At 39.3% G+C, this 25,842-nt stretch overlaps 1 protein-coding gene and 1 long non-coding RNA gene across 3 annotated transcripts; one reads left to right on the plus strand and one right to left on the minus strand.

Moving 5' to 3' along the window:
- Window positions 1-678: 678 nt before the first annotated feature.
- LOC148870257 (uncharacterized) lies at window positions 679-18,190 on the minus strand. 2 transcript variants are annotated; one of them, XR_016108038.1, is made up of 3 exons: window positions 17,368-18,190; window positions 1,496-1,568; window positions 679-1,299 (listed from the first exon to the last, which is right to left on the minus strand). It is a non-coding gene; the product is annotated as an uncharacterized LOC148870257 (long non-coding RNA). The 2 variants fall into 2 exon arrangements; XR_016108037.1 differs by having other exon boundaries at window positions 17,205-18,133.
- Window positions 18,191-20,209: 2,019 nt separating this feature from the next.
- Window positions 20,210-25,529, plus strand: LOC148870258 (ATP synthase subunit d, mitochondrial). Its single transcript, XM_088973103.1, has 5 exons — window positions 20,210-20,753; window positions 23,564-23,645; window positions 24,900-24,964; window positions 25,106-25,192; window positions 25,270-25,529. The coding sequence occupies exons 1-5, from the start codon at window positions 20,583-20,585 to the stop codon at window positions 25,369-25,371; spliced, it is 507 nt and encodes a 168-aa protein (XP_088829229.1). The 5' UTR covers window positions 20,210-20,582; the 3' UTR covers window positions 25,372-25,529.
- The last annotated feature ends 313 nt before the right edge of the window (window positions 25,530-25,842 follow it).

The raw sequence follows: 25,842 nt of genomic DNA on the forward strand, positions 1-25,842 counted from the left end.
GTTTTATTTGTTACTTTTCAAGCAAAATCTATATGGTAGATTGTAGCCAGAGGGCCCAGAACTCCTCTTGGGCTACTAATAAACAATGTTTATCAATCCAATACACTGTGAGTACCTTTCGCTGTAACCATTGATCATGAATCAATCTTCATAGTCAGCCATTTTGTTGGACGGTCGAAGTTGGTGGCATCTAAACGTTGTCGAATTCAAATGGGTGACCCACGAAGATCATTTTAGATTGAAGAATTGACAGAATTGGTGCGTCTTGGACTGCAAAGGAATCTTCATATGCAGATTCTTTGATAGGTAAGCTTATGTAGAAGGAATGCTGGTCTGCTACAGCTTGCTGTTTTTAGTCGGTACAATGAAAATGAACTCACCTGAATAGGCCGAATTTTTTAACCTCAGCAAGGAATTGTAGCTCTCAAGAAAAGGAAGCAATCGGCAGGACAAACTAGATGGCCAGCACTGGACCACAGCATGGGAATAAGTGGTCCAACCATCCAAGTTGAGGTTCGGTTGTTCATCTGGCAATTCAAAAATGGTTATTCTGCAATTAATGCAACCGTCCACTGTAGCAAATAGGTCATTCCCAGGCTCAGCTGGCTCGTTTACAACCCCATATCAAGGCCATATATGAACAAGTTTTGGCATATCCAACCGTCCAACATCAAATGTATGTCTACAAGTAGTATAGCAGCTGCAATACATTCATCATTTCTAGAAGATACAGCGTGAAATGAAAGAATGTTGTACAGAAGTTTCAAAATTAAAGCAGTAAATGTGGCTTACATACCCTGTAACCCCCATCTCTACACAAGCATTAATATGTCATAACTCAATGGAGAAACATTACACTAGGGAATCGTCCACATTCAAGCTTCTGGTATAATGATCAATACAAGAGTTCTTGTCCCTTAACTATGTACAAGTCCCAAGATTTCACTTCACATCAAACTGCTTTTCTCAAGTGGAAAACCAATCATCAAACTTGTTCTCCAAACCAATCTAATGCTGCATATGGACCTTGGAAATGGTAACAACATAAAAGTCACAATTATGTCCACTCTTCTGCAATGCATAGATCATTCAACAAAACTAGCAGGGTCAGCATGATGGATATAATTGCCGCCAAATCTTCCTCCTTTCTTCTTTCTAAATTTTGATATATTGGATGAAGACAACTCGGTGTTTCAAACATGACCGACACATGCCAACCATTTACTTTATGGTGCTGTGATCAATTTGCATTCACATTCCTTTCATATACAAGCAAGCTCAATATATGGAAGACTCCACCTGCATTCAACGCATCAGTGTCATTGACTGCAATATTACCAGATTTTTGTTGGGTAATTTAAAAGGCTCTACTAAACTCCAACTCTCAAAATTAGGGCAATTTTGAAGCAAGACGCATCACAGGTTGGCAGTTGTCAACAAGTGAGTACATGGAAGATAAATAACTGAAGCGAAAGTCGATAGAAATGTCACCAACCATAAGTCATAACAAGGAGCTCTAAGAATGTCTGCATCAGATAACATCCTTCTAGCCAAGGATCTACATTTACCTAAAAAAAACAAAAAACTAAGGATCTATTCTTCTTTCATCATAACAGTATATGGCTAAGAAAAGAACCATGAGTAAAGGGACCATGTACCCATAGTAAGGCATAAATGATTTTAGGAACAATAGCATACTATGACAGATGTTACAAGCAATCATATGCAGATCTAGTTGGAAAAGTTATACATCTGAATATATCACAACATAGATCTAGATGGTAGTCCTAAATCCTGCCAAAAGAAACAAGTGGGGCCTCATGAAAGTAACAGAACATGGTCCATACATGCTCGCTAATAATATGATACAAATGGGGATAACTGAATAATACCAAACAATTTTATAATAGCTGCCTTAGTAACATATTGCGGTAATTCAGTTACTATGTCCACAGAGGCAATAACTCTAAATGCACCACATCAGTTGAGAAGTGTTAAATACCTAAAAAAGCCAACTATATCAGAATTATTATGTTGGAGCTGAGTCATATGGCTTTATCATTTTTATGTTTTGGCCTTTCAATGACAGATATCAGTGCACAAACTCTAATCATTCAAATGCACCATTTAAGATCTTTTGGGGGATGTACAACAAGTATAAACAAGGTTGAAACTGGTGTTGCATGGACACAGACACGAGAATCGGAACTGATGCATTGCTGGGAGTCTGACTTGCAAGAAACAAAACCAAGGACTCGTGGAGACATCTATAGAAAGCATAACTATTAAAATATTCCATATTTTTCTATATATACCTTTAGAAAAGGACCAAAGTTTTACCTTCGTTACTTAATACAGGTTTTTATAAATGGCATTCATTTTTTTATCAATAAAACTTTGACTATATTATTAATATGTGAAAAAAAAAAAAAGCATTACAAGTTTAATTTGATGAACATAACATCAGCCCCAAAACCAACACTATGTTACAAAGATGCCCAAAACAATTGCTGCCTTTCTACCCCTTGTTTAGCAAGGAAGTCAGCTAGCCCATTTGCACTCTGTATAACCCATTTGAATTCAGCACCCAGCTCTCTTGCAGTCCTTTCTATTTCCCTGTAAACATTCTTGAGAGTCCATGGAATATATCTGTTACATCTAGCCCAAGAGATGATTACTTTTGAGTCCCCTTCCACCTCCATTTGACTGAGGCCCAATTGCTTAGCTAACCTAAGACCTTGCAGTAAAGTCAACAATTCAGCTTTTATAAATGGCACTCATTGTGTATACTAACTATTCAATTATGTCAAATAAGCAGGTAGATAAAGGAAAATGTTTAGTTGAAGTTTCTATTAGGAATGCGTAGAGTGTTGGAATCAGAAATAGATACTTCATCCACTTAGAACATTCCATGTAGCACTGGTTGAAACCCCTCTTCATAAGTGGGTCTGGGCTTTTTCCAGTTTTTCGTATCATGGAAAAGAAATATTCTGCAAAATTCAGAGGGTTTAATTGATAAAGCTAAGACCTTATTTGGCATAACATTGCAACTGCATGAACTTCTGAAAATCATTTTGACAGTTGATTGAACATTTTCTAATAGTTAGTCAATTAAAGAATGTTACCACATGAAAGTCCACTCCGCAAACCGAAGAGACAAAAAAGAAGGAATGAAAAAAGATAGGCATGATATTTTCTTGCCTCTTTTACCAAAACATGACGGAAACAAAAGATTGCCGCATTACATATTTAGGGTTCCAATTGCACCTCAAACAGATTCTACTTAAGCTCAGGACAGTGAGTTGGTGACTAAAAATGCTTCTCACCTTCAAGTGGATAAAGTCAAAAGGAACAGTTGGCCCATAGCCACTTCTGTTTTGGAGCAATCCATGATACTTGGATATCTTTACGTGCCTAGCATGCTGGTGTCCAACACACTATGTGCCCAATACAATAAAAGATACAGCATGAACACTTCTAAAGTATACTTTATAGCATTAACACTTTTTAAATATGTAAATGGTATGCTTTAATAAATCATACTATAAAAAACAGTATGCTATAAGTTTAATTGAATATGGTAAGATATGAGTGTTGAGGAATGACACTTGAATTCAATATATATATATATATATATAGATGAAGATGCATGAAAAGAACATATTAAATTGGATACTCTAAAACTTATATTTATTACTCTATGAACTAAAATCTTTTGAAAGATATTATTCATCAGAAATAGGTGCATATCCTTTAGTGGAATTGTATGGTGCATATCCTTTAGTGGAATCAAAAAAATCACTATTAGAAAAATGATGCCTTTAAGGGTTCTAAAAATTTCATTAATGCTTCACAGGCTCTGGGCATACTACCTCAACTGTGTACAAGATTTAAAGTTTAAACTAAGTAAGCAATATATAAGGACATGATTAAACTATACAATTCCACTTACAAGGGTACAACCTGTACCCATTCCTTACCGTACCCTACTATTTCATTCTACTGTGAAAAACCAGCATAGTATTAAAAACATATTGAAAGTGACTTAGAAAGCTTTAGCTCCTAAAGTGTTTTAGTTGTAATGCTTACTATCAGGGAGACTCAAGGTGTGATAAGATCCAATTACAAAAAGTCTTCCATTTATAGTCCCTGATGGGGTAGGGTTCTAGTAAGATATTTGGAGTAAAAAAGGCACACTTGCTTCTGGTTATCATTGTTAGAACAATCTCCCTTCCTAAAACAAACAAAGATAGGTTCATTTATTCATTCATTTGTTATTTGGACTCTCATGGAACCTGACCATTTTCCAGGAACTTCAAGAAGATGAAACCAATCAAATTACTAATCTTATTGAGCACCCCTAATATGCATTGATCTCTCCCTCATAATATAATAATAATCTCTAGTCGCTGTGGCTTGCATAGTACTTTTTCTTATAAATGATCTATTCTTTGAAGCTTTGTAAAAAAACGAAAAAGCCTCTCCGGTTTTAATACAAAGGCTTTCTGAAGTTGCCAGCTATCCCAGGAATACATCCAATTCAGTAATCAAGATAAAAAAAGAATAAAAACTATGGCTATACATGTCAAATATGCAACTTTATGGAGAATGAGCAACCCATCTATGCATTCATTGTTTTGCAGCCAATTATATTTGAAGATATATACTACAGCCCATTATATTGTGGCAGAAAGAATATGAGGGAGATAGAAGATAGATGTCCATAACTTCCACATTAACCGTATGAAACTTAGAAGGATGAATTGTGTGTCAGAGTTAGAGTTATTGAGGTAGCACTTTCATTGAGCATTATAAGAAAACAATATTCCATCCAAAGGTGGTAAAGCAATAGCACCCAAACTCCCAAAGCCAAATATGGAGATGCTAAACTTTTATTTATATTCAGTTGGAAGTCTAGCACCTCCAAGGACAGAAGGCATTTCCAAGGATGGTGAAAGCACAAGTGCTCCAAAGGCCAGAAGAGGAAAAGGATGCAATTAGAACTGTAGCCTGAAGCCTTATTCCAAGGTATATAGTCACCTCACTTGGTAGGACCGTTGAGGGTTAAAATGGAAGGGGAGCCAAAAGCTAACATAATTTACAAGACAAATGAAGTCATTAAATGGAGACTGTTGTATGTGATTAGAGGCAACAATGTGGGCATCCAGGATAAAATACCTCACCCCGGATTCCGAGGCTGGCCACTTTTGGCTGGTTAAGTATAAAAAGGGCAACCTATAAGTTCCTGGGAGACCCTCAGTATCATTTCAGATCAAGGTTGGCTGGATCCTTTGGAAGGCACACAGTCAAGGGAAGGTCATATGGGAAAATCACTGTTCATGCTGTCATGTGGGGTGTTGGATTGAAGTCTTTGTATGTATGAGTATTCGGCTGATAAAAATTCTTATTAGCCTATACTTAAGTTTAAGTTGTCCTGTACTGGGCCTTTGCTAATGGGCCTAATCCTGTTTAATGTTTTAAGTTGTTTGGGTGTCCCATCCCTAATCAGGGGCATTCTAGTAACTTCCCGTATCATTGTACTACATCATAATTAAATAATAGTACCGTCGACTGAGTAGGAAAGTTCGACATTCCAGCATCTCTTCTTCTTCTTCTCTTTTCTGCTACTTTGGCTACAGTAATTTAACTTTCATGGTATCAGAGCATTAGCTTCTTCCTGGTTTCAACCGGCACACACTCTCTTCTCTTGCTGTCTTTTCATCATCTTCTCTCTTCCTTTTCTGGGTTGCTGCAGTGAAGACCTAGGAGTGTAAGAGAGTTAAGCAAGTTCGAACATAGGGTTTCTCTTGGTTGTAGGACTCAAGGGAAGTAAGACCCAGAAGTAGATATCCTACTAGGTTATTTCCAGCAAATAGTAGCTATTTGGCTACTAAGAGAGGTCTGTGTAGGACAGACCTAGTTGAGGACTGATTTCAGCAGTCCTAGCACTAGCCGAAAGGGGCTTAGCTACTTCTACAGTTGCAGCTTCGGTGCTCCAGCAAGACTCGCACAGACTTAGCTTCTTTCCCGAACTGTTGCAGCCTAGAACTGTTCACTTGCTACTGTTGCATCCTCGAACTGTTCACTCGCTACTGTACCCGAACTGTTGCAGTTTTTTGTTCAGCCCAAGTGAAGTCTATCTAGTGTCCTACCAGCACTGTGAACACTTCTACCAGCATAGCAATGTGGCAAACAGCTCCAAGTTCAGGGTGGTTATCAGTCCGAAACCCCTCACCACTGCTGTGAGATTACCTAGGGAGCTGCCAGCTCCAGATTGTTCAGCACTGTGAACCCTAGTTGAGGACTGATGTCAGCAGTCCTAGTATTGGCCGCAAGGAAGGGCACTCTCTTTACAGTTGCAGTACTCGAAGTTCAAGTGGAGTCTGCATAGCACAATAGTTGAGAACCCTTAGCTTCAGGTCGGTTACCAGCCCAGAACTCCTTGCTTGCTGTTGCAACTGAACTGTTTCAGAACTGTGACAGTCTTGGCAAGTCTGAAACTGTGTCGAGTGCTGTCAGAACCTGCTGTGATCATTTCAGCTAATCAGATCTGCTCCAGAACTGGTTCAGAACCTTCAGAACTGCTTCGGCTAGTCTTAATCAGTGTCACCTACACAGTGGCTGCAGTCAAGATGTCTTCAATACCCAGAGATGTTTCTTCTAGAGATAACAGGCCTACGGCAAGTGGGAATTTTGTCACCAGCAACAATGATGACAACTCACAAAATACACCAACAGTGTCTTCTTCTCCTATGGGACAGGTTGCTGATTCCTCTGGAACTGGTACTTTGGGCTTCACTGCTAGTGAGGTTGAGGTCCTTAGCAGGGCATTAGCCTGTCTAAGAAATAATTCTTTTGCTTCTACATCTCTTGCTAGATCAGGTACAGCCTCTGCCTTCAGTGACACTGGCTCTATTGACTCTACTTCTTGGGTTATTGATTCCGGTGCTACTGACCATATGACACATATGTCTTCCCTATTCTCTTCATATCATTTGTTGTCTGGTCAGGATAAGATGAGAGTTGCTGACGGGTCTTTCTCCACTATCTCTGGAAAGGGAATTGTTGACCTAAACAAGGACCTCTCTCTTAAATTAGTTTTACATGTTCCCAGTCTTACATCAAATCTTTTGTCTGTTTCAAAACTTACCAAAAATTTGAACTATAGTATAACCTTTTTTCCTACTCATTGTGTCTTCCAGGACAGATTAACAATGAGAACGATTGGGTGCGGTCATGAGTATGGAGGTCTCTACTACCTTGATGCAGACATCGGCTCAACCTTACAAGCATCTGCTGCTAGTAATCCGGAAAGTGTGGAGTCAATAGCTAAGCTGCATCTTTGGCATGCTAGGCTAGGTCATGTGTCTTTCTCCTCATTAGAAATGTTGTTTCCCGAATTGTTTAAGGGCATTCCAAGTCAGAGTCTAACCTGTGAAGTATGTCAAATGTCAAAACAATGTAGAACTGTGTATCCAATTTCCAGCAATGAAATTTGTGCTCATTTTGATTTGGTTCATTTTGATGTCTGGGGCCCTTCACCCATTGTTTCCTTTGATGGCTTCCGGTACTTTATCAGTTTTATTGACCACTACTCTCGTTGTACATGGATCTACTTGTTAAAAAGACGGAATGAAGTACCACAGATAACCATGGCATTTTGCAAGATGATTGAAGCACAGTTTAATAAGAAGATGAAGCAATTCAGGTCAGACAATGCTGCTGAATACTTTGAAAAATCCTTGAACTTATTCATGGAAGATGCTGGCATACTACATCAGTCATCCTGTGCTTATACTCCTCAGCAGAATGGGGTTGTTGAGCGCAAGAATAGACATCTATTGGAGACAGCTTGAGCCTTACTATTCCAGCACAAAGTCCCCAAGCAATACTTGTCTCAAGCTGTACTTTCTGCATCATATCTGATAAACCGGATGCCATCTAAGGTGTTGGGTATGAAAACCCCTTTCTCTGTTTTGTGCTTCACTCTTCCAGACTTTCCCCTTCCTCATCGGGTCTTTGGCTGTATATGCTTCATACATGTGAAGGATCCAAGGAAGACCAAACTGGATCCTAAGGCTACAAAGGGAATATTCTTGGGGTACTCTCCTACACAAAAGGGTTACAAATGTTATGACCCTGTCACCAAGAGAAAGTATGTCACCAGAGATGTGGTCGTCTTTGAGTCTCAACCCTATTTTCAGTCTTCTCAGAATCCTCTTCAGGGGGAGACTAGTGGGATGGAAGAGGATTCTCATTCTCCCTCCTTTTATGTTCCCCTATCTGCCTCGGGTCTTCCATCCTCTCCTCCTACTCCTTGTTGTGACATTACGGGTCAACCCAATGAGGCTCCCACTATGCCGGTTACCTCTCCTGATGCTGCAGATGTTCCTGAAGGCTCTGGTAGGCAACAAAAAAAGATACTTACATACAACAGAAGAAAAAGGGGCCCTTAACCTCATGACAGCAACCAGTTGGACTCGAATCAATCTGTCTCTACAATCCAAGGTAATTTCAACTCTCATACTTCTGATTTGGATCTTCCTATTGCTCTCTGTAAGCCTATCCGCTCTTGCACCACCCGGCACCCCATTGTTGATTTTGTTTCTTACTCACATTTATCTCCTGCCTATCACTCCTTTGTGTCTGCTCTTTCCTCTGTGCGTGTTCCTTCTAGGTACTCGGAGGCTATGTCTGATCCAAAGTGGAAAGAAGCTATGAATGAAGAGATAAAAGCCCTAATGAAAGCAAGAACTTGGGAATTAGTGGATCTGCTAGGGAGGAAGACCACTGTTGGACGCAAGTGGGTGTTTACTGTAAAACACAGGGAGGACGGGTCCATTGAAAGGTACAAGGCCAGACTTGTGGCAAAGGGGTTTACTCAAAAAGAAGGGATTGACTACAAAGAAACCTTTGCCCCACTAGCAGCAAATTTTTCATGGGAACTTCATCAACTGGATGTGAAGAATGCCTTCTTAAATGGTGACCTTCATGAAGAGGTATTTATGGAACCTCCACCAAGCTATGACTTTAGTAGAAAGGTGTGCAAACTGAGAAAAGCATTATATGGGTTGAAGCAATCTCCCCGTGCATGGTTTGAGAGGCTCTGTGGGGCCATGAAGAAAGTGGGGTACACTTAGAGTGGTGCAGACCATATCTTGTTCATAAGGAGACAGGATAGCAAACTTACTGCACTCATTGTTTATGTGGATGATATGGTAATTACCGGGAATGACTTGGAAGAGATAAAAAGACTGAAGGAGTTTCTAGCTTATGAATTTGAGATCAAAGACTTGGGTCATTTGAGATATTTTCTTGGGATTGAAGTTGTCAGGTCAAGAGAGGGAATCTACATATGTCAGCGGATGTATGTTCTTGACCTCCTAGAGGAAACAGGCATGATAGGGTGCAGGCCAGCAGATACTCCAATGGAACAAAATCATGGCCTGCAGGAATCAGTAGGGGAAGACTACTGTGATAAAGAGAGATACCAAAAATTGGTAGAGAAGCTGATATACTTATCCCTCACTCGGCCAGATATTGCTTATGTTGTGCATGTTGTCAGTCAATTTATGCACTCTCCAAAGATCCCTCATATGAAATAGTTGAAAGGATTCTCAGGTACTTGAAGACTTGCCCAGGGAAGGGAATTCTCTTCAGGAAAAACTATAGAATTGAAATTGAAGCCTACACTGATGCAGATTGGGCTGGGTCTGTTGGAGACAGGAAGTCAACCTCGGGTTACTATACATTTGTGGGAGGAAACCTGGCCACATGGCGTAGTAAGAAGCAGAATGTAGTGGCTAAATCAAGTGCAGAAGTAGAATATCGAGCTATGGCCCATGGGGTTGCTGAACTCTTATGGCTCAGAACTCTTCTTAATGAACTTGGCATTAAGGCTGAAGGTCCTCTCAAGCTGTATTGTGACAATAAAGCTGCCATCAACATTGCCAACAATCCCGTGCAGCATGATAGGACAAAACATATTGAGATTGATCGGCACTTTGTTAGAGAAAGAATTGTCTAAGGTGAACTCTGTGTGCCTTATACTCCATCTGAGATGCAAATTGCAGATGTACTGACTAAAGGGCTGGCTGCAGCAAAGTTTAGGGACGTGCTTGGCAAGCTAAACATGATTGATATCCATGCTTAGCTTGAGGGGGAGTGTTGGATTGAAGTCTTTGTATGTATGAGTATTCGGATGATAAGAGTTCTTATTAGCCTATACTTAAGTTTAAGTTGTCTTGTACTAGGCCTTTGTTAATGGGCCTAATCCTGTTTAATGTTTTAAGTTGTCTAGGTGTCCCATCACTAATCAGGAGCATTCTAGTAACTTCCTGTATCATTGTACTACATCATAATATAAATAATAGTACTGTCGACTGAGTAGGAAAGTTCGACATTCCAGCATCTCTTCTTCTTCTTCTCTTTTCTGCTACTTCGGCTACAGTAATTTAGCTTTCGTGGGGAACATGGGAAAGGAATAAGCATACCTTTCAAAGCAAGAAGCTATCCTTTGAGACATTCAAAGGCCACATTCTCTCCCCCTTAGTTCATGATTTCATGGGTCTTGACCTCTAAGGAGTTTGGAGACATGTCTCCTAAGTCATTACAACATTAGAAAGAACATGGTAGAAATCCTCTAATCTTCACCTCAAGCAATAGGGCAATGGGGAGATTAAGCTACAGTTTCACGGAACCTCACTTAGGAACCCTGGACAAACTAGGACCATGAAAGCAGTCCCATGGATGATGCAGACTCCACTGTAGCTTAAGTGCTTGCTCTTATTATAGGCACCAATGCAATTTGAAATGTAAGAATAAGGCAGGTAAATGGCATCTTGATTACTATTTAAACGAAATCAAAGAAATATTAGATGTGAACACCATACCTGGCAGTCTTGATAGTGCCAGCTTTATGCTTAACTAGTTTTTATTCCTCCATGCAGAGGGGAGGCTTTGCAGCATTGCACATCCTCTCATGTATACATTATTTTACACATATTGTAGATCCATTATTTCTAAAAGAACTATAATGAAGAACCAACCAAAATCCCATACTTATGCAAAGCTAATTAGCTAAAAGATTAACAGATTAAGTCTGACATGCTAAAAAAGATATAAAGCCACTTCACCGCATTATACATAATACTATATTTAGAATGCTTACCAGAAAAATATATTATGAATTGTCCACAGTGCGCCCTATGAGATTACTCTTCTATCCTAGTTTCCTTCTCCCTTAGTCCTTTTTACTTCTTTGGAACTTTGTCTTTGCTCTAGTTTTCTTTTTCTAATTCTAACTTTGATCCCCCTTACATCTCCACCATATAGTATTACGACATCAAAACACGTGCTGCTTAGCTTCTCTAGCTGGGAACATCAAGAACACGTGCTAGTTAGTTTCACCAGCTGGCACTTTCTTGATCGTGATCTTGCCACTTGCTCGGCAAGTAGTTGAGCATCAACTATAATTATAAATACCCCTGTATCCATGAGACATCAATGATGTTTTTTTCTGATTTTGAATCACGTTAGAATATCTTCATTCCCGAGATTGCGATAAAGTCATGTTGGAAGCTCTGCGTTCTCAAGCTTGCGATAAAGTCTCCGCCACTTCATCATAGGTTGCGTTGAGTTCATCGCAACCTCTAGATCTTCATCATAATTTCATTTTTGTCATGGTATTAGAGTGATAGTCCCATCAACCGTTGCATCTTGAGCGTTTTTTCTTCACCAACCTCTGTTTCTTGGTCTCCACCACAACTCTGTTCTTCATCAGATCACAAAATGGCTTCTAGAGGCAACAGGCACAAAGACGCAGACCTCAGAGATGCAAACTACTCTGATCCCGCATCTCCATACTATCTTGGCACCTCAGACAATCCTGGCATGGTGCTGGTCACCACGTTACTGAACGGTGACAACTATCATACTTGGAGAAGAGCAATGATGAATGCTCTTTGGGCAAAGAACAAGATTGGCTTTGTTGACGGAACAATATTGAAGTCGGATCAGACAAGACCAGTAGAGCTCTTCGCCTGGAAAAAATGCAATTCGATGGTCATATCTTGGATCTACAATGCTTTGACCAAGGAATTGCATGACAGTGTTGCTTACATGGATGACTCTCGAGCAATCTGGTTGGATCTTGAAGAAAGGTTCTAGCAAGGAAATGCTCCCCGCGTCTTCCACTTAAAACAGGAATTAGCTCTGCTCAGGCAAGACAATCTCTATGTTTCAATGTATTACACAAAGATGAAAGGGATCTGGGATGAACTCTCATCTTATGTCTCAACGTCGGTCTGTACTTGTTGTACATGTGGTGTGATGAAAGATCTAGCGTCAGAGTGCGAAAAAGATCGTGTCTACCAATTCCTCATGGGTCTTAATGATTGATTCAGTACTGTTCGCTCCAACATTCTTGGAATGGAGACACTCCCATCTGTGAGCAAGACATATGTCTTAATTACACAGGAAGAGAAACATCAATCAGTAGCTAGACAACGGAGCCCTACGATTGAGGCAGCAGCATACCATGTAACTGATCAAACCAAAGGAAGTTCCAAGAACACCAAAGATCGACCAAGGCTTCACTGTGATCACTGCAAGAAGACGGGGACATAGCAAAGATCGCTGCTACGAGCTCGTTGGTTACCCTCCTGGCTAGGATACAAAAGGAAAATCTAGGATGAAGAAAATTCATTACCAAGAAAAGAATAAGACCAACCCTCTGAGGCCAAGTTCACATGCCTCAAATGCTGCAGACTCACCAATAGCAAACCTCATAATGGAGTAGTACCAGCAACTTCTGAATCTCCTCAGGTTTGATAACCCAGTGGTCTCATCAAATTTTGCTAGTAAGGCCTCTAGCTTACATTGGCTATTTGAATCTGGACCTTGGTTGTTGGATAGTGGCGCATTTGACCACATGGCACCGTCAACCATGAGTCCAAATGATCGCACACCCAACAAGCCAATCCACTTGCCAAATGGATCTGTAATGCCAGTTCAATCATAGGCCGATTTGGCACTATCCCCGGATTTGTTCCTACGGGATGTCTTATTCGTACCAGAGTTCAAATGCAAGTTATTATCCATCAGCAAACTGACTTCACAGCTTAATTGTGCTGTCCTATTTTTCCTAAATTTTTATGTGATACAGGACCTGAGCTCCAAGAAGGTGATTGGGCTCGGTCTGATGCATGATGGTCTGTATTACCTTCTGCCCAATCCGCCACCCATGGCCCTCCATGCTGCTCATGATGCTAACTCAAGCTTGTGGCATTCAAGACTTGGGCATGCCTCTTATCAGAACATTGCTTTGATTTCTGATTTACATATTAATGTACCTAATAATACTTGTTGTGACACTTGTATGAAGGCAAAATAGGTTCGACATTGTTTTCCCATTAATAAGACACGTGCTACAAAATGCTTTGATTTCATACACATAGATATCTGGGGTGGATACCGTACACCCTCACTTACATGGGCCAGATACTTCCTTACCATTGTAGATGATTATTCACGAGCTACATGGGTTTTCCTGATGCTTACCGTTACTTGCTTATGTTCTTTGTTATGGTTCAAACTCAATTTAGCACACGGGTAAAATGTGTCCGATCCGATAATGGATTGGAATTTCTATCTGGTCCTATGCAAACATACTTTATTGAGAATGGCATACTCCACCAACATTCATGTTTTGAAACTCCACAACAAAACGGAGTGGTGGAGCAAAAACACAGTCATATTCTTGAGATGGCTAGAGCTCTACGGTTCTAAGCAGGTTTGCCGATTCAGTTTTGGGGAGAATGTGTCCTCACAGCTACGTATCTGATCACCTATTTGCCCACTCCCAACCTATCTGGTAAATCCCCATATGAAATACTACTTCAAAGGTCACCTACCTATGATCATCTTCGCACATTTGGATGCCTCTGCAATGCCACGACACATAAATGGGGTAGGGATAAATTCAGACCCCGTTCAAAGCAATGTATATTCATTGGGTATCCTTATGGCTAGGAAGGTTACCGCGTTTTTAATCTTGAAACAAAGCAAATACTAGTCTCTCGAGATGTAATATTCTAGGAAGATCAGTTTTCGTTCAAGACTGCCAACCATAGAAGCCACCCTGATGACGTCAACATGGATTAGTCAATAGGCATGGAGTCCGTGCAACAACTGATGACGTCAACATGGACTCATCTCAAAGTCCGCCTCATCAAGACAACGATGCATCCCCAATCCCATCACAAGAACTGAGTGCAGATTCCATAGATCAAGTTGAGGCTGCAAAACCACCACAATCACAACCACGTGATGAACTTGTCGGACCTATGCACACCAATGAAAATGCCCAATCCAATCACAGGCCCATCAGAGTGCGTCAAGCACCCATTAAGCTGAAGGATTTCATTTGCCCCACCATCAAGCATAGGCCACAAGTCACCAATTCAACATGTAGTACAAGTCATTCGATTTGTAACTTTCTCACCAGCCTTGGTTCGACCTCTGCTCCATCTGATCTGCCCCTTGAACCCACCACTTATTAGCAAGCAAATCAACACACATGTTGGCGCAATGCCATGGCAGCTAAACTTAAAGCTCTTAAAGCTACCAAAACTTGGCCTCTAACAAGTCTTCCTCCTGGAAAAAAGCCTATTGGCTGTATATGGGTCTACAAAATTAAGACCAATCCTGATGGTGGTATAGAGCGCTACAAAGCGCGTCACTGTTCGTTGTCTAATAGCTTTAGCAGCTGCACAGGACTGGAATTTACATCAAATGGATGTAAACAATGCTTTCCTCCATGGTACTCTGCATGAAGAAGTATATATGCGACCCCCTTCGGGTCTCCTTCCTCCAGGCGACAACCGTGTTTGCAAATTGAACAAGTCCATTTACGGGCTGAAGCAAGCATCTAGAAATTGGTTTGAAACTTTAACACAAGCACTCAAGCAGAGAGGATTCTCTCAGTCTTCTGTAGACTACACTCTATTCACGCTTCACAAAACTGGCAGGACTTTTATTGTGCTAGCTTATGTGATGACTTAACCATAGCTGGGGATGATCCAGATAGCATTGACTCCCTTAAGAAGTATCTCAATCACTGCTTTCCCATCAAAGACTTGGGTCCACTCCGATACATTCTAGGTATTGAGATCTCTCGGTCCCCTTCGGGCATCTTCCTAAACCAGCGTAAATACACGCTCAACATTCTCAAAGAAATAGGAATACTTGGATGCCCTCCAAGTCCGTTTCCCAAAGAGCAGCAATACCATTTAGGCCTAGATTCTGGTCCTCCCATACCACACCCAAACCAGTATAGGCGTCTAATTGGGCGCCTAATATATCTCACCATTACTAGACCAGAAATCACATATGCAGTCCATATCCTCAGTCAATTCATGAGTGATCCACGACACCACCACCTCGATGATGCTATGCATGTTCTACGGTATCTCAAGTCTTCACCTAAACATGGAGTATTCCTTTCCTCCAAGTCTAATCTCCTCATACGAGGATACCATGACTCTGATTGGGCAAGTTGTCCATCAACGAGACGGTCAACAACTGGTTATCTTACTACTTTGGGCTCCTCCCCTCCGTCATGGAAGCCCAAGAAGCAACCAACCGTCTCCCGCTCTTCTGCGGAAGCAGAATACAAATCAATGGCGGCAGCTACAAATGAGTTACTCTGGCTTAAATGCCTATTTGCTGATCTTGGACGGCAACATCCACAACCCATGCAACTCTTCTACGACAATCAAGCTGCTCTACACATTGCTGCCAATCCAGTTTTTCATGAACGGACAAAGCACATAGAGATTTATTGCCATTTTGTCCGCTTTCATCTTCAAGCTCACACCATTGCACCTAACCACATTCCCTCTAAGTTGCAACCAGTTGATATATTCACCAAAGCCTTGGGGCGTGATCAATTTACGTATCTCTTATCCAAGCTGGGCATTCAACCTCCTGCTCCAACTTAAGGGGGAGTATTACGACATCAAAACACGTGCTGCTTAGCTTCTCTAGCTGGGAACATCAAGAACATGTGCTAGTTAGTTTTGCCAGCTGGCAATCCAGCTGGCACTTTCTTGATCTTGATCTTGCCACTTGTTCAGCAAGTAGTTGAGCATCAACTGTAATTATAAATACCCTTGTATCCATGAGATTTCAATGAGGTTTTTTTTCTAATTTCGAATCACGCTAGAATCTCTGCATTCCCGAGCTTGCGATAAAGTCACGTTGGAAGCTTTGCATTCTCAAGCTTGCGATAAAGTCTCCGCCACTTCATCACAGGTTGCGCTGAGTTCATCGCAACCTCTGGATCTTCATCATAATTTCATTTTTGTCATATAGCACAAATAACAATTCAATATAATAACTTGTTGCATTAATATAATGCATGATTTGAAATGGTAAATAAATTTATATGAAGCAGATTATGAGAATTTGATATTAAGATTTAATAATAAAGATGAAGTAGAGCTGGCTAGACTGAGTAAAAAAGATGCTGAATTAAAAGTTCAAAACTTTGGCAATAAAAATAAGAAGAAAGCCAAAGATAAATAGCTGTTGTATTAGAAATAAAGCAGCCAATCAATAGAGAAAGAAGATAAAAGAAATAGAGAACGACTAGAGAAAAGATAGAACTATTTAATGCTTAGCAATTTTGTAATTTCTGGGTAGTAAGAAATTAAAAAGAAAATATCCATGGTTATCTTGAAGGCTTATGGCCTTGTTGGGAACTGCCTTGTTCTCCCTGGTGCATAGCCACCTAAAGCATGCCTAGGCAATTGGAATATTAAAAAGAAAAAGGGAAAAAATGACCTAGGCAATGCCTTGATATCATAGAAATTGAGATTTTATTGATTGAATGTCAAAACAACAGCTGTTCAGACATTATTTGTAAACCACAGGTGTGGGAGATGCAAGTATAAAGTTGGAAATCTAAAATTTAGTATAAAAGTAGGACTATACTAACCCTTTCTTAAAAAGGAATTTATTGAAAAACACTTCATTTAACTACTACTAAGACTTGGATAGCAAGAAATAACTTTTCAAAACAAATAAAATTTGACTAATCAGAAACCAATATAACAATATTTATTTTTTGACCGTAACAAGATCAAAAAAAATTATTAATAAAGATGCAGAAAAAAGAGAATACAAAAAAGTAACTCTCCTACAGAATCTGCAGTCACTAAAGTTGATCCTAGCATACGCCTTTATCTAAAGAAGCTGCAGCCAATGTGGATGATCTTTAGACCCATTTAAAAAAGGTGTTCACTCTTGACACCAAGGAGCTAGCCTCCCTAATACAGTAACAAAGGTTCCAAGAGCCCTGTCCACCTTATCTTTGGGAGTCTCCCCAACCTCCAGCTCAAAAAAGGATATCAGCCGCAGCCCCACAAAAGTGACATGATCTCGACTCTAACAGAATTCCCATTACTTATGCATCCTGGCAGACCAGAACGCGTCCCTCTCATGGCTTCTGAAAGCGCATCCTACTTCTTAAGGCCAGATATGCCGATAGAACAGCTGTTAAAAGTTCAATATGAAGGTTCTTTCAGAAGGAAGTGATCAATGCTGTTGTATCAGCTCATTACCAGTCAATGATGAGTTCACATAACATACTCTCACGATGTTATCAGCGCCATAAACTCTGAAATTCCCTCTTCCTTGGAAGAAACCCATAATGAAATCTTTTAGGCCTAGGGGCTTTTGTACAACAATATATATGTCTCCTCTCCCCCCTCTTCATCAAAAATGGCCTTTCCGGTGCATCTGCTAAGAGCTGGGGTAGCTGGGGTCTCCTGTTTTATTCAAGACCTTCATATAGTGTTATGAATGGTCAGCAAGCATTTTGACGATCTCCTGGCAAGAAATCACCTCCCCTTCTCCCATCACCAAGAGATATGGCTCTGACGCTCTCTCATTTTCCCCCCTCCTCACTCCCTTTGGCCGGGTTAGGGAGAGAGAGTTATGCAGTATATATTAAACAGAGCTTATCTGTTGGAATCATCAATGTAAAAAGAAAAGAAGAAGAAAAAGTGAAAGTAAGGATCACACTAATTCTAGCCACAAAAACTACATTCTCCTGGTTATCGAGTTTCTTACATCGGATAAGGAAAACCCAGTTACATAGAGCAGATAAATGAAAATGGGATAGCAAAAAGCAAACCTGTAACGTGGCTTATACTCGAATTCGGCTCGAATCATCCCGTTCAATCAAAACGCATCTCGCTTTATCTTTATTTTCAGAAGCGGAGTGTTTTCAGAAACCAAACTCCTCTCTTCTTGTTGGCCTGATTATGGGACGCTGGTAGGTTTTGTTCGGTTCCAAGTAGACCTGTCAAAAAGTTGACCCAATCCGCGAATCCGATCCAATCCAATCCGAAAAAATAGGGTTAGAGTTTCATATTTAACTACCCGAATGTAAAAATGACCCGACCTAATCCGAAAAAATTGGGTTGGGTTGGGTTGGGTCGTGGGTCAACCCGATGATCCGATTGTCAAGTCTAATTGAGATTATTTATGTATTGTTAGAAGTTTCCATTCTTCAAATTTTTCTATTTAGTCTTTATTTTTTATTATTTACTCTTTAAATTGTTAAATGTTCAAGTTTTTTATTTTATATTTGAAATTTTAAGGTTAATTCTTTTAATTTTGACTTTTTCATATAAATTTTCTTTATTTTTTTAAATTTCAATTATTTTTTAGGATGACCCGAATTGACCCATGGGTCAACCCTAACCCAAACATTTAGGGTTAGGTTCTAGCATTTGACAACCCAACCAGAAATTCAACCCGACCTGAAATCAACCCAAAGTACTTTGACCCAACCCAATTGCCAAGTCTAGTTCCAAGTTAGAAACCTAAAGCGTACGTTGTGGCTTATAAGGTTCGATTCCAAGTTTTTTAACTGAAACCTACCCTATCAAAGATTAGTTATAGGATCAGTTCTAGTTTTGGTGGTTCAAAGAGCTTGCCTGCTCTTTCTTTATTCTGCTAAAAAATATGAAACTTTTTTATTAAAAACTTGTTTAGAGCTCAAAAGTTGTCATTATCTGTTATAATCCTTAATAATAACAATAATAATAATAATATAATTCAAAATTTAAAATTTTAATTTTAATTTTGTAAATATCAATTTTTACATTACTTATTATATGCATATTAAATTGAAGAGAACCATAAATGATTGGGTTCAAGGACCCTATCTACTTTGTTATTATTAATTAGGGTCCTTTCAATGTTGATTCGAGGTCAATTCTGAGTATAACCTTTTTCATTTGCTCACCTATAGTTTTACATCGTAAAAAATAAAAATGGAGTATAATTAAGTGAAACTCATCTCAATTTCAATTCCTTAATACCTGTAAAAGCAATCTAGGCTTTTAGCCCATGATTGGGAGTGATTATTTGAATAAATACTTATTTTAGATGAGAGTTGGGACCACACCAATGAGCATAAAAAGATAAAAATTTTAGCTTATTTTTAAGTGCTTATTTCCAAGGGTTAAAATGGATCAAGCCTAACCCAACATACCTGAACCTGCTAGGTCAGTTTTGGTTATAGGTATCAAAACCAGTAGGTCAATTCCAGTTTTTGATATATTGCCCCAATTATTATCGGTTTGGAACCAGTCCTCACTATCATGAGAATTGATCAATTAATTTGTGGGTCTATAATTTAGCTCCAGTTTGATTTTGGGTCCTTAATACTCGACCTAGACCTAACACATATGAGCACTTATTAGTATAAGCAATCCCAATTATGGCATTAGCTTTTTAGGGCTGAATCAGATACAAGATTACAAGGTATTATCCATCCAAATGTGGGACAAGAAGCAAACATTTATATGAAAAACGCTACTTTAAATGTTTTTTGATTTTTATCTATTTGGTTATGCATTTTATGGGTGTTTCAAGTAACATCCCATAAAATTGCTTTCCACCTCAACTTAAAGTGTACATGTTTTTTATTTGGAGGAAACAATAATTTGATATTTTTCCAAATGGCATATACACATAAATCAAAGCATTTCAATCATTTAGTGTTTATTTGATAAATAATAATATCACACAATGATTTTATATGCAACAAACACCGACATCTGTATGGCGCCAACGTAGCGGTGCTTTTTCAATAAACGCCTATATAACCAAACATGCATGGTGGGTGGTTCACGATTGCTTCACCCCGTCATGCTAGCGTTCACCTACTTCATGCATGATGGATTCGGCCCATCCGGGCCTCCGGGGCCCGTGCACTAATACGTCTATCGCTGAGATTTATGATAACATCCAAAAAAACCGAGCCTGGGTCGATCCGGTTCGTTCAGTGAGAAAACATGGCTTTATAAACGGATGAATATTGAAGGCAATAGCAAGGGTTGTATCGTCTTTCTCTTTTTATCCGCGGCTGATTATATTCTCCTCACTGTGTTTTGCGGCAAAACCATTATTCCATTTGCAATCAATCCACCACCGACTGTGACTCCAGTTGGCGTTGTCCGTAGGGAGAGAGAGAGGGAGAGACTTGAAGAAGAAGAAGAAGAAGAATGAGTGGTGCGGGGAGGAAGATTGTAGATGTGGCGGTGAAGGCATCGAAGGGCATCGACTGGGATGGAATGGCAAAACTTCTCGTCTCCGAAGAGGCTCGCAAGGAGTTCGCTTCTCTCCGTCGCGCCTTCGACGAAGTCAACTCCACCCTCCAGACCAAGTTCAGCCAAGTAACTCTCGTTCTCAATCCCTATTGTTTTGTTATTCGTTATTCTTTTGCTTCTCTTTTTCTCGAGATCTATGTATCTGGCAGATCGCCGTCTTTTGATCGATTGCTATTTTCTTACAGCTAAGGTTTTGTTCGGCGCATTACCTACATTTTTTTTATCTATATTGGCTACGGCATTCTCTGATCCTGCAAATGAATGTCTTCATGAATTTAGGGTTTCTTTTTTTTTTATCTGGAAGAAAGTTCAATGGACGAGACTTAAGTTCTGATATATTTTTCTTCACAATAACGAATGATTCAACCCCGCCTATTTCCCCCGCACGCTCTCGCAAACTGGCATGTTACAGTTAATGGATTTAATTCTGCATTTTTTACATGAGTTTGTTATGTAAGCAGCCTTGAATTTTGGGGTCCCGCAGGACTCGGATGCATAATGATTTCACTCTGCTTAATCTTTTCCATGTTGCAATTTGTGACCTTTTGCATCATTTGAAAATTGAAAACCAATAGGTATGCTATGTAACCTGTTAAAGTAGGTGTGGTACTATATCTAGTAGGGTACTTTATAATTCTTGCACTGTAATAGTATTTTAATCGATTATAATGTAATCCTTCATAGATTAGTTCAAGATAAACATGCATTTTATCTCTCTTATTGTATACAATTGTAGCATTACCTATATTTCCTTAAATTTTAGTGTCTTTAATGGCTTATAGATAAGTCATCTTGCATTGTTGCATTTGAATTCATATACCTTATTCGAAATCTTCAGCATAAGTTGTTAGTTTGTTACTTCATCCTAAGAAGCTTAAATCTCATAAAATATATTCATTAAGAAGGAAATTAAGGGGTATAATATCTTTTATAGGACAAGACTAGTTGTCTTGGAAAGCAAGAAACAAAAATTAGAATTGCCTCAGAATTTTCTCCGCCAAAAATATTTTTTTGGGTAGTAAATTACAGTTCATATGCCATTCATGCCTTCAGCCATTATGCCATTTTATATGCTGTGGCAGGTCCGTGTCTGTGAATTTTGTTTAACAGTCTAACAAAATCAGGTTTTCCTAGTGCTTCAGATATGTGCCTTTATGGTTTGTATTTGCAATGGGTGGTAAGATTAAATACGATAAGGAGCCATCTGGGCCTTCTGTTTATAATTTCTTAAATTTTCGCTACAGATTTATTTTTCTAATCAAAATAATTTCATTCAATTCTTTTCTCCCATTTGTCCCCAATTTCACAAATATTAGGCGATGTTTGGAAGTACACATCTGATTTCTCTGAAGTCTAATTAAATCTTACTGGAAGAAGAGGTTACTTTTGGTTCTGAATGGCCATGTCTGAAGTTTGATTAAACTATCATGTTTGAGTTGTTGATTGGACTGGGTCTTGTAGTTTCTTCCATTTAAATGTGAGTACGAGGGATAGTCTTGTTATTACAGTAGATTTTAAATGTTAAAAGAGTATAAGAAATGCTTGCATGCAGCACCAACAAGTGATAAGCGGTAATCCAACAACTTATTAATCAGAGCAAAATTTCAGATGTAATGGACCTTTAGGAGGTGCAACCAAACACACTAAAGGGGGTGACTACTATTCAGGCATAAGTGACAGTTTTTCAGATTTTCAAATGCCACCTTAGTAAAATTTATACCTTGTTATTATGTTGCAGTTCTCAAAGTTCTTACTGCTCAGTACTGATAAAAAAAGTTCTCACTGCTTAGAAAAACTGTGGCAGCTAAAAAAGGAATGCTTAATATTGTATTGATGCTATGATTTCATCATTTGCAGGGGGATGTTTGTTAACAGCCGAATTAGCTAAAACCAAGGTTTAAAATATCAATACAGGCCGATATGTCGGTAGGGGCGTATTGGCCTGTATTGAAGCTTGCTCTCCCCTTTTTTTCTTTGAAACTGGTTCAGAGGGGTTGGTATAAGACTGGTCTAACCCCTGAACCAGGTCACACCCCGATACAACCCCTGTTGGGGCGTATCGTTAAGCCAATGATACAATACAATATGCCCGATACGGGGCATATCGTATAAACAAGGGAGGGATGTACATGAGGGGATGTAAAAAGCCTTGTCGGCAAAACAAAAACAAAAGACAAAGCCCATATTGGCCTGTATTGAAGCTTGCTCTCCCCTTTTTTTCTTTGAAACTGGTTCAGAGGGGTTGGTATAAGACTGGTCTAACCCCTGAACCAGGTCACACCCCGATACAACCCCTGTTGGGGCGTATCGTTAAGCCAATGATACAATACAATATGCCCGATACGGGGCATATCGTATAAACAAGGGAGGGATGTACATGAGGGGATGTAAAAAGCCTTGTCGGCAAAACAAAAACAAAAGACAAAGCCCATTAATAATTTGGCAATGTATGTGCACTATACAAAAAATCCCTTCCCAACGCAGATTTAGCAAGACTATCAGCCACTTGATTTAGCTCTATAGGAATCCATCTAAAACTGCAATGCATGCAAGAGGCAAGCTCCCTGACTTATTTCTTTGTCCCTTGAGCCATTAAATAGGGGTTCAGATACTATATGACTGAATGGCATGCCAGGTAACCACTATATTCCTAAATATTTCATTATATAACTATTTTATCCACTAAAGACAAATTGATAATCCATTCAGTTTGGTCAATTCATCCTATCAAGCAGCCTCTTATCCTCCAACTGCAATTTGCACCTGTACAAAGCAGCATTTTAATTGGGGTTACTGCTTTACTGCTTAGCTTACTGCTGTATTTTAATTTATTAACAATTTGAACACTTACGCTGACTACATTTCATGTTATGCAGGAACCAGAACCCATAGACTGGGAGTATTACAGAAAGGGAATTGGCTCTCGCTTGGTGGATATGTATAAAGAGGCTTATGACAGTATGTTTTATGCTTTCTGTTCTTTTTGGCATCTCTTTTTATTTTATTTATTTCCTTTCTTCCCTTATAATTGGATAATTCTTGTTGCTTGTCACCTTTGTGGTTTTATTTCTTACCTTTCACCTGTATATGTTTATGATTTACTGATCTAGAGATGCATAGAAAGCTGAACTGTGTTAGTTATATGCATGATGCTTCTCGATAGTCTATATTACTCTATGATTCTTATTGAATGATACGTGGATTAAGAATTTAAGTTGTAAAACTGTCCTTGCATGTTTAATGGTTGATATTTTTACAAATCATTGATAAAATTGGAAGCCATTTAATTAACCATTCATCTTATTTCACAGAATTATTCAGATTAATTGAAATTAATGTTGTGACTTAAATATTTGTGAAATTATCAAGCACTGCCTTGTTCATAAGTTGCAGACATGCCACTGCTTATATGGTTGAACTCGGCCTTGATCTCTAATTCTCAACTATATCATTGTGCTTTGTCAAGGGCTATATTTTCTATCAAATGATAAACTTTTACATCATTTTTACTACTTCAGACCACATTTTCTTCTGTCTTCCCCTTGATTTTTTCAAGCCCTTCTCACCCTTCAGTGGTGCAGTCATTGATCATCTATAGTTCTATACGCATGAATAAACCATCTCAGTTAAGTTTCTCTCTTCTTGTCATTAGACCTATTCATGGGCTGGGCCATGAACAGGGCTACTTGTCACTAATTGGAGTCAACTCCTAAGTCCTCTCTCTAATGTGCTCATTTATGACTATACCCTTTTTCTAGCCTAGCCACTCATTTTTATTTAATTATTTATTATTAGGTGACTCATGAAGTAAATCATTAAGGCCAAAAACCTTGGCTTTGAGAGAGCTAAGAATGACAAGCTTCTGGTATGCAAGCTCTCATCTTTGGCATTTGGTTTGTGAGATATGCAACCCCAGTCATTAACAATCTAACTTCCACTCATCCAGTTATCCTTTCATGGATGCAAACTAGATTTTGTGTGACAGGACCAGTTATAACTTGGATGCAAACCTGACAGAAGACTGAGCTTGTGAGGGACAAGATTCTATGTAGCTTACACTTTGATCCCTCGAAATGTTATTTGCACATGTGATTGCCACTCGTGAAATGTGATATCCCCCCCCCCCAACTCCCATCTCTGTGCTTGTGTACACCATGCACACTGACACTGGCCATAAATTTCATTTTCCTGCATGTTCCTGTTTCCTTTCAGGCATAGAGATCCCCAAGTACGTGGATACAGTGACTCCTCAATACAAACCCAAGTTCGATGCACTGGTGAGAACAATACGATACTTATTAATTCTTCCTTTAACTGTTTTCTCCACATTTCTCTCCCTTGCTTGCCCTACAGCTTTTGCTTTTTCTTCACCGTAAGATATCCATCATTGCAATGTAACAATGCTCATGACTTTACAGTTGGTGGAGCTGAAAGAAGCGGAAGAAAAATCCCTGAAGGAGTCTGAGAGATTGGAAAAAGAAATTGCAGAAGTCCAAGAGTTGAAGGTAAGCTAAAGGAGTATTTTCTTGGCAGGTATTATTCATTGTATAATTTCTGATTAAATATTTTTCCGTCTTAACAGAAAAAATTGAGCACAATGACTGCAGAGGAGTATTTTGAGAAGCATCCAGAGTTGAAGAAGAAGTTTGATGATGAAATCCGGAATGACAACTGGGGCTATTGAGCTCTCAACTTTGGAAATATCAAACCTGATTTCTTTCCCCCTTTTTGTTATGTTTTCTTGAAATAAAAAATAACCATATTTTTTTTCTTACCATCGCTGTTAGATGAGCAGATGACTCCTCCAGGTTCTTCAAGAAAAGAAGGTACAATCTTCTAATAGGATGGCCTAAAAATCAATTGCTGAGACATTTTTTCCTAGGCAAATGTTCTAGATTACCTTGTGAGCAGAGCTCACTGTTAGAAAAATGCTTCTCCAAATTGGCAAGTAGAGGTTTCGAAATATCAATGGGATCATCTGCTGTTGGAATGGTAACACTCGTTATTTCGCAAGATTAGTTTCCTTCTAGCGGGGAACGGTATAAGCAAGTTTTCTGGGAGGTAAGCGTTGTCAACCAATTTGAAAACTTCACATCTAAGCCGACCCATGTTATACGGTTACACCCTTACACAATGTCCTCTTGGTTCGGGATGT

This window comes from Nelumbo lutea, chromosome 2 (genome assembly GCF_056320005.1).
Source record: "Nelumbo lutea isolate HS-2025 chromosome 2, American lotus-T2T, whole genome shotgun sequence".
In the NCBI taxonomy this organism is placed as follows: Eukaryota; Viridiplantae; Streptophyta; class Magnoliopsida; order Proteales; family Nelumbonaceae; genus Nelumbo; species Nelumbo lutea.

Coding starts and splice junctions, on each gene's coding strand:
- LOC148870258 (XM_088973103.1), top strand. CDS start 20,583: ATGAGTGGTGCGGGGAGGAAGATTGTAGATGTGGCGGTGAAGGCATCG. Junction 24,965..25,105: donor AACCCAAGTTCGATGCACTG/GTGAGAACAATA, acceptor ATGACTTTACAG/TTGGTGGAGCTGAAAGAAGC. Junction 25,193..25,269: donor CAGAAGTCCAAGAGTTGAAG/GTAAGCTAAAGG, acceptor CCGTCTTAACAG/AAAAAATTGAGCACAATGAC.